The sequence below is a fragment of the Antedon mediterranea genome, chromosome 10, assembly GCF_964355755.1.
Source record: "Antedon mediterranea chromosome 10, ecAntMedi1.1, whole genome shotgun sequence".
Classification (NCBI taxonomy): Eukaryota; Metazoa; Echinodermata; class Crinoidea; order Comatulida; family Antedonidae; genus Antedon; species Antedon mediterranea.
Genome location: NC_092679.1, coordinates 17,375,886 through 17,385,412, shown reverse-complemented (window position 1 = coordinate 17,385,412; position 9,527 = coordinate 17,375,886). Strand labels below are relative to the sequence as shown.

Below are 9,527 nucleotides of genomic sequence, written 5' to 3'. Positions count from 1 at the left end.
GCTAAAATTAAGGTTTTATTGTTGGAAATGCTATTAGAAGTCTATATCTATCATATTTCGTTAAATTAACACTTTAAATTGACAGGTCTTGGTAGTTCTTGGTAGGTCTTGGTAGTTCTTGGTAGGTCTTGGTATTTAGGAGGACCCATCCTAGCTTTCCAATTAGATTGGTTGATATTGCTCTTCGTTTCTTTCATTTTTGTACGAGAGGCAAGAGTAATAGGCCTATTTGTGACTTTAAAATACAATTTGATTGAATGTACAGGATTGTTTATATGAGTAGTTTTTAAAACCCCAATTTTTGTTTTCAAATTCACTCTTGTTTGTAGCGTTTTAACAAGCGCGTCCAATTTACTATAAGGAATTCAGTCCCACCCCTTTTGATTTTGTATTACAATTTTCACAGTGTTGGTAGCCTAATTGTTCTATTGTTAGTCAACTGAAACTTTTGTTAGTTGATACAATTAATGTTATTCTGTTAGTTTTTAGTACCAGCAATGTGTGTCGTTGTTTATTGATTCTGTAAAACTCACATATCAGTAAAGTAGTTCGGCCCTGCGGTTAACTAAGCAAGCGTTTATTCGAATAAATACGGTAAATGTAGCTTCCAGTTACTAATATTGAATAAGCATTAATTTATTATAAAAACATCATGGAAGCCTAATTTCGGTAAATTTACCCTATAAGTGCACATTAGTGATTGTTTTGAAGAAACACTTCAATACCCAGATAGGCAAAAGTAGCCTAACAATAAACAAATTCAATTATTATATTTTACTGATGTTTCTTTATATCACAGACTAAACATTTGGCATATTTGAACATGAAATTTGTTTTCCTTGATGATTATATTACACACAATACAGACACGTATATAACACTTAACAGTAATAAATGCAATATTATACAGATATTGCCTGCGTAGAGGTGAAATATAAGATTTGACATCCCCGCCGAGGGAATGATATTTTGCTCGAGGGAATATATATCAATATAATACGATATTATCAATTACACTTACTTTTATTCTTTCTTTAATGCAGGTCAAATTAGCAATTGAAATGACAAGTACCTATCTCTTGTATCAGTTTATATATATTATATGCATTTTCCGGTATTGGTGTAATTATGGAATAATTCCTCAACGGAGGGTCGTATGAGAAAATAAATTACTGCAAAATGTTCTTAAAAGATTGGCTGTAAATGATTGGAAGAAATTAGAACATTTTTCACCGCTTAAAATCCATTAAAAAAAAAACACCACACTGTACCGTATAAGCATCACCACCGTTTTTCCACGGTGCAAATTTTAAATTCATGTTGCCACATATCACTCGCTCACTCCACACACAGCTTTGGTTCAGCACCGATTGAATACATAGTTTTTGTACAGATCCTTTAAAGATGAAAAGCATTGACCAGCAGTAGGACGTGTGGTTGGAGTTCTTTCCCAACATTTTAGCATCAAGTCTTGCAGCTTACCTGGCAACAGCAAATTATGTACCGGCGGCTTGTGGTCACCATTTCCAACATTCATCCTCAACTGATGAGCGTTGTAATCGTAAAAAACCTCATAGCCACTAGATATTTCAAATATTACCAAACCAAATGAGTAAACATCTGCCATCATCATTCCACTGGTGTCAAGGAATTCACCACGTAGAACCTCTGGTGCTGAATAACGCGGAGTACCAAGTTCACGTGCCATGTCAGAGTAGTCTTTTATCATACTTAATCCGAAATCTGTAATCTTTACATCAAGCTTGTTTGCGGTATCAGCAGCAATTAGTACATTCGTTGGTTTGATGTCACAGTGAGCAACATTCCTAGCATGGAGATACCTCAGACCATCGGCTACTTCCATTGCAATAAATGTCTGCTCCGTATCACTGAACTCGGTTTCCTTGACATGCAGTTCGTCATACAGACTTCCATTCATAAGCTCCATCACGATGCAGAGGTTAGGTGTCTCGATACAGGCAGCATAGAAAGTAATGATGTTCCTGTGTTTGAGTTTGCAGAAGATTCGAACTTCGTCTTCAAACTGAGTCAACCTCTTCTGGCTCACACGCTGCACACGTAACTTCTTAATAGCAATTTCCTTTCCGTTCATATAGCCGTGATGAATGTCGCCAAAGCCACCGTGACCAATTTTGTCACCGAGACTGAGGTCACAGAATTTAATAATCGGACCCTGGAACCATTCAAATGGTTTTCTTGTGGCTGCACTGGTTTGTTTCCGCAGTAAGTTTATACGAATAAACTGTTCAGTCAGATGCGACTTCAAATTTTCGTCTGCTCTAAATAGTGGTTTAAACTCTTCATTCTGTATAATAATAATAATAACAAGAATAATAATGATAGCAAAAAGATGCGTATTTAAATTGTATGAATGAAGTCGTATAGCCAAAACAAAGTTCTCGATAATGTTGGAATGGACAGACAAGCCTTCATTAACAACTCGAAGGCCATTTATTTATGATATGCCATCTAGAACACTCCGTTAGAGTTACAGATTAAAGATATTTATTTATTTATTTAAAAAAGGTTTGATATTAATGGAATGAAATCATCATAAAGAAAATAGTTAGCATAATGATGTATACAAGATTTTATATTAATCCATTTTATTCTGTATTATATAATATGATAACATTATAATAAAAAATTGAAAGCAATAATAATACAGTACCTTATATTTTGTTTAATAGCAATAAATTGTCATATTTGTTTTCCTTTTGTATTGTATTCAAACATTTCACAATACGTACAATTTTCTATTTCATACGATGATTTTTTTTAGAGCAGGTTACGTTTTCACATTCTGATAACGATAGAATGGATTTGAGAGGAAAGAAAGTGTGGGGTATAAGATATAGTATACTTTAGCTAGGTAATTGTAATTTAAAAACTCTTATTAGAAATAAGACACGTACCGGAGTATTCATCAGATGTTCGTGAGCCTTCTGCAGATACTCAGTTGATTTGGTTTTCTTCGAACTCACAGGCATACTTCCAAGAGGCTTCCCGGCTCTACCAAGTCTTCTATTGGCAGCGTTATCTTTATATAGCTTAACTTCAGGATTTTTCAGCTGATCTTTACTGGTGCTTGAGCTCTTCGAAGAAACTACCATGGTTCCATGATCCATGCCAACTCTACCCTGGCTACGGTTGAATGCATTGTCAGCGTAGGTACCAGGCTTAGAATCGCTCCTTAATGAACCGCGAGAGACCACCATGGTTCCATGTTCCATACCAACTCTACCAAAACTACGGTTGGATGCATTATCAACATAGGTTTTGGGTGTAGAATCGCTGCTTGATGAACTGCGAGAGACTACCATGGTTCCATGTGCCATACCAACTCTGCCAAAACTACGGTTGTGTGCATTATCAACATAGGTACCAGGTTTAGAATCGCTGCTTGATGAACTGCGAGAGACTACCATGGTTCCATGTTCCATACCAACTCTACCAAAACTACGGTTGTATGCATTATCAACATAGGTACCAGGTTTAGAATTGCTGCTTGATGAACTGCGAGAGACTACCATGGTTCCATGTTCCATACCAACTCTACCAAAACTACGGTTGTATGCATTATCAACATAGGTACCAGGTTTAGAATTGCTGCTTGATGAACTGCGAGAGACCACCATGGTTCCATGTTCCATACCAACTCTGCCAAAACTACGGTTGTATGCATTATCAACATAGGTACCAGGTTTAGAATTGCTGCTTGATGAACTGCGAGAGACTACCATGGTTCCATGTTCCATACCAACTCTACCAAAACTACGGTTGTATGCATTATCAACGTATGTTTTAGAAGACCCACAACTACCAAGATAACTACTTCCTCCACTAGATCTCGATACTGGAGCACTACCCATAGGCAAACCAGCCCTACCCAGTCTTCTGTTAGCGGCATTATCAGTGTATGTTGATCCACGAGGCATTTTAAAACAGTTTGCTTACAACTCAGCTAAATGTAATCTGAAAGACGTCATTATACATTTTGGATGTCACTAAAAATGAATGATAAGTATAATTATGTTAACTGTAAACACTTATTTACATTTTACATGGAGCGGATCCAGGGATGCCCTCTCCTCCTTTGACAGCTAAAAAATTAAGTAATTTTGACATCTATTTTTTTTTACTATTAATATTATTTAAATTACCCTGAATTCGCCTGATTCTTTTTAAGTGAAATGAGCTACGTATTTAGTAGTACTGAGGAGCACGGAACGTATGCTCCCCTTACTTTATGACGGCAAAACACCAAACATTGTAAAGCAGCAACGGATATGACTCATTAAATTCGGCAACTAAAATAAACACTTTCCTGTTTGGAAATTTAGACATACCCACCACCGAGCTCCCTCATTGATTATACAGACGGAACTTACTTAAATGACATTAATCCATAAACTTACTTCCTTTTTCCCAGGAATAACAATGACGGGAAATGTCATTATCATTTTAATTAGGCCTGATTAGCGTAGCTATAGTACTTGTAACAGAAGATACTGATAACCGTATTATGTATGATGGTCAATTAGACATATCATCACATACCCATCTTACATCATGTAGAGAACGTTTATCAATACCATACTGTCTATTGCTCTCGTCGTCATAATCATCACCATCATCATCATCCCCATCATCATCATCACCATCATCATCATCATCATAAACAAAGCACAATAAATCGACATTTATACTGTACCGTATTTGAATTTTATTAAGCTAGGAAAAGCAACATTAAAACTATGCCATAAAGGCTGTTTGGCATGGCCCGCATATCGTTCAAGCTAGCATGATCTCCGGATAGGGATAAGTCTATTTGTTCAGAGCCTAGGCCTATTTAACTGTGGTTTTATCAATAAATTAAATAGTGTTAGTTGATATTTTTAATTAATTACCGATTGTAACGAGCGCAAAAACAGGAGGTAGCGCTAATGGTGTACATCACCCCCTTTAGTAGGGTAGGCTGGCCTAGGTTAGACAGTTATATGATAATATGATATGATGGTTCATTGGAATATATATAGCCTAGGCTTAGTTAGTTAGTCTAGTAGGCTTGATAATGATTACTTACTCAGTCTCAGAGTGTGGACTTTGGACCTAGCTCGTACGTTTGTTGCCTCGTTCGGATCATCAGTCGATAAATATATAATTATATTAGTCTTTCATTCGGCAACATACGGTAACTCATATAATGAAACACATATCGTTGCCTCTCTTCCCTTTCCTTGTTCAGTGAGAAGGTGGAGGGTATTCCCCGTCTTGATGAAACTTGGAAATACCGACCACTGAGCTACCTGATTGGCTGGTTTGCACACGGCACTACTGAACTTAATTATTCCGTGAATGTTACCATTTCCAACATTCCTCCTCAAGTGACGGGAAATGTCATAATCATATTCATTAGGCCTGATAAGTAGCTATAGGCTAATATAATACTTGTAACTTGTAAAAAAAAAAAAAAAAAAAGGCCTGTGCTCTTCAATTATAATCTGAGTGGACATGATCTTGAGATGGTTTATGTATGGAAAGATTTAGGTATTTTTATTGATAGTAAATTAAATTTTTTTTCACATATTAATCATGTGTTGTCAAAAGCTAATAGAATGATGGGCTTAATATGGAGAAATTGTAGGTTTATGAACGACGGCAGGGCACTTTTATCTTTATACAAATCTATTATACGTCCTCACCTTGAATATTGTTCCGCAATTTTCAATTCAATTTCTCCATGTCAGGCCCGTCGAATCGACACTGTTCAACGGAAGTTTGTTCGATTCCTGTCTTATAACTGTGTTAATTTTGCCTTTTCCATTGATTCTGTCAGCAATCGTCGAACGATATCTGATATGGTTTTTTTATATAATATTTTAAATTCTAAATATGACTGTTCATTAATTTCACTATTTAGTTTAAATGTTCCTGGTCGTACACGAAATAGACATTTATTGCATATTCCTTTTAGCCGTGTCGACTGTACTAAGAGGGGACTTTTTCATAGACTACCTTATACATTTAATAATCTAAATAGCAATCATATCGATATTTTTAATGATAGACTTGGTTATTTTAAGAGGACGATGATGTGTTCACTTCTTGAACAGCCTGCATAACCTGTTTTAATTGAAATTGTTTATGGCATGCCAATCTATGTTTTATATATATATATATATATATTTTATCTGTATTTTATTGTTAACCGTTTTTGATGTTGTATTGTTTTATGTTTCAAACCTGTTAGTGGCGGTATTTATCGCTGTTGGTTTTGATTGAATAAAATAAAAAAATAAAATAAAGTAACATTAATGATATTAATGAAGATACTGGCAACCGTATTATGTATGACGTCATCATCACATACCCATTTTACATGCGGAGAACATTTATCAATACCATACTGTCTATTGCTCTCGTCGTCATTTTCATCACCATCATCATCTTCATCATGATATTTTACTATAACAAAGCACAATAAATCGACATTCATACTGTAGGCCCTACCGTATTTGAAATTTATTAAGCTAGCAAAAGCAACATTGAAACTTAATATATGCCCTAAACTCCCTATCCTACTTGCATTTAGATACACTCCGACTTCGAATATAAAATGAATGAATGATATTATATAGTTATAGTTTTACTAACACCAAACCTGCCATCGGAAACTCAGGCTGAAATTCTTGTTTACAGTATACTAAACTTTGAAGTTAAAATTCTATCTATATTTAACACCTTATCATATACTACACAAAATACACAATTTCGAACATTATGTAATGCCCGACCACATACATTGTACAATGTAATTGTAACAACTTAAAATCAAATGTCGATTAAAACTATGCAACGTACTATATACATTAAAATTAAATATATCTATTTGATCAGCAAATACAAATAACCAAATTAAGGTTCGCTCTTATTTAAAATATACTTATACTATTTATTTAATTACACGCGTTAGGATACGTTAGGATATTTATCCGTAAGGAATTCAAGTTTCCTTAGAAAATATTTGTTTTCAAAAAATGTTAAGGGGTGAGCTGGTATTTAGGTATGTAGCTGTAAAAGTAGTAACTTTATTGACAAACACTTTTGAATCAGTGACAACACACTCATTAGTGGTGCAGTCAACTTAAACTACATACAAATGAACATTATAAACCAAACATGTATGTATGTACACTCAACGATACATAGACATCTATTAAAAAGAAACACCACCAAAATTTTCCTCTTTAAAAATATGCTCCACCGATGCAAAATCCTTCCTACTAAACAGTCGTTAGGTAAATCAACTGTAAAGATGTATAACATTCACTAGCCGTAGGACGTGTGGTTGGAGATCTTTCCCAACATTTCAGCATCAAGTCTTGCAGCGGGCCAGACAACCCCAGATCTTGTACAGGCGGCTTGTGGTCACCATTTCCAACATTCTTCCTCAACTGATGCGCGTTGTAATCGTGAAAAACCTCATCGCCACTAAATATTTCAAATATTACCAAACCAAATGAGTAAACATCTGCCATCATCATTCCATTGGTATCAAGGAATTCACCGCGTAGAACCTCTGGTGCTGAATAACGCGGAGTACCAAGTTCACGTACCATGTCGTCGCCAGCTGCATCTGAATGCTTGTTCTTGATCTTGCTCAAGCCAAAATCTGTAATCTTTACTTGGTGCTTCGCAACATCAGCAGCAATGTTGATTAGTACATTCGTTGGTTTGATGTCACAGTGAGCAACATTCAAAACATGGAGATACCTCAGACCATCAGCTACTTCCCTTGCAATAAATGTCTGCTCCGTATCACTGAACTCGTGCTCTTTGACATGCAGTTCGTCATACAGACTTCCATTCATAAGCTCCATCACGATGCAGAGGTTAGGTTTCTCGATACAGGCACCATAAAAGGTAATGATGTTCTTGTGTTTGAGTTTGCAGAAGATTCGAACTTCGTCTTCAAACTGAGTCAATCTCTTTTGACTCACACGCTGCACGCGTAACTTCTTAATAGCAACGTCCTTTCCTTTCATATAGCCGTGATGAACGTCGCCAAAGCCACCATGACCTATTTTCTTATCGAGAGCGAGGTCATTGAACTTAATAATCGGACCATCGTACCATTCAAATGGTTTTCTCTTTTTTATTTTTGATAAATCCATACGATTAAGCTGTTCAATCAAATGAGACTCCAAATTTCCGTCTGCTTTAAATGGCGCTTCAAATTCTTCATACTGTAAATAATAACAATAACAATAAAAGCAACGGCAACGGCAACAGCAACAGTAATAATAATATAATAATAATATATATGGTGTACAATTAAAGATGTCTGCATATTGAGTAGAAGATTTCGAGCCATTTTCTTCACTTCCCCCACCCCTCACCATTCTCCACTTTTCATCTTAGTTTTGCATTTCCTTAACTCTAAAATGAAGGTTTAACAAAGACTTTCACAGTTACATAATTGTCAAACTGCTTCTGATATGGTGCACATTAATAATTCATTCATTCCTATAATGTAGAATTCAAGCATGTTCATTTAATTACGTTAGGCCTACTTTCTAATTGTATACTTTTTTCCTGCGCCATCTTGCTTATTATTACTAAATCCTGAAAAAGCTAAAAATGATGTTTATATACGATGGTGTTGATAGAGAGGAAAGATATTGTATAATGAAAAAAAAAAACAAAAACATACCGAGTTATTCATCATGTGTTCGTGAGCCTTCTGCAGATACTCAGTTGATTTGGTTTTCTTTGAACTCACCGGCATACTTCCAAGAGGCTTCCCAGTTCTACCAAGTCTTCTGTTAGAGGCATTATCAACATAGGTTTTAGGTGTAGAATCGCTGCTTGCTGTACTGCGGTGGACTACCATGGTTCCATGTTCCATGCCAACTCTACCGATACCACGGTTGTAAGAGTTATCAACATAGGTTTTAGGTGTAGGTTTGCTGCTTGCTGAACTGTGAGGGACTACCATAGTTCCATGTTTCATGCCAACTCTGCCGAGACTACGGTTCGGTGAATTATCAACATAGGTTTTAGTTGTAGAATCGCTGCTTGCTGAACTGCGAGGGACTACCATGGTTCCATGTTCCATGCCAACTCTGCCGAGACTACGGTTTGGTGAATTATCAACATAGGTTTTAGGTGTAGGTTTGCTGCTTGCTGAACTGCGAGGGACTACCATGGTTCCATGTTCCATGCCAACTCTACCGATACCACGGTTGTAAGAGTTATCAACATAGGTTGTAGGTGTAGGTTTGCTGCTTGCTGAACTGCGAGGGACTACCATAGTTCCATGTTTCATGCCAACTCTGCCGAGACTACGGTTCGGTGAATTATCAACATAGGTTTTAGTTGTAGAATCGCTGCTTGCTGAACTGCGAGGGACTACCATGGTTCCATGTTCCATGCCAGCTCTACCGAGACTACGGTTCGGTGAATTATCAACATAGGTTTTAGGTGTAGGTTTGCTGCTTGCT

General features: G+C 36.3%; 1 protein-coding gene across 2 annotated transcripts; it reads right to left on the bottom strand.

Moving 5' to 3' along the window:
• Positions 1-18: 18 nt before the first annotated feature.
• LOC140060621 (uncharacterized) lies at positions 19-5,250 on the bottom strand. 2 transcript variants are annotated; one of them, XM_072106911.1, is made up of 3 exons: positions 5,108-5,250; positions 2,937-4,028; positions 19-2,326 (listed from the first exon to the last, which is right to left on the bottom strand). In XM_072106911.1, exons 2-3 carry the CDS (start codon positions 3,957-3,959, stop codon positions 1,361-1,363), a joined length of 1,989 nt encoding a protein of 662 aa, XP_071963012.1. In that variant the 5' UTR covers positions 3,960-4,028; positions 5,108-5,250; the 3' UTR covers positions 19-1,360. The 2 variants fall into 2 exon arrangements, with proteins under 2 accessions (XP_071963012.1, XP_071963011.1); XM_072106910.1 differs by having other exon boundaries at positions 2,937-3,996.
• Between the last annotated feature and the right edge of the window lie 4,277 nt (positions 5,251-9,527).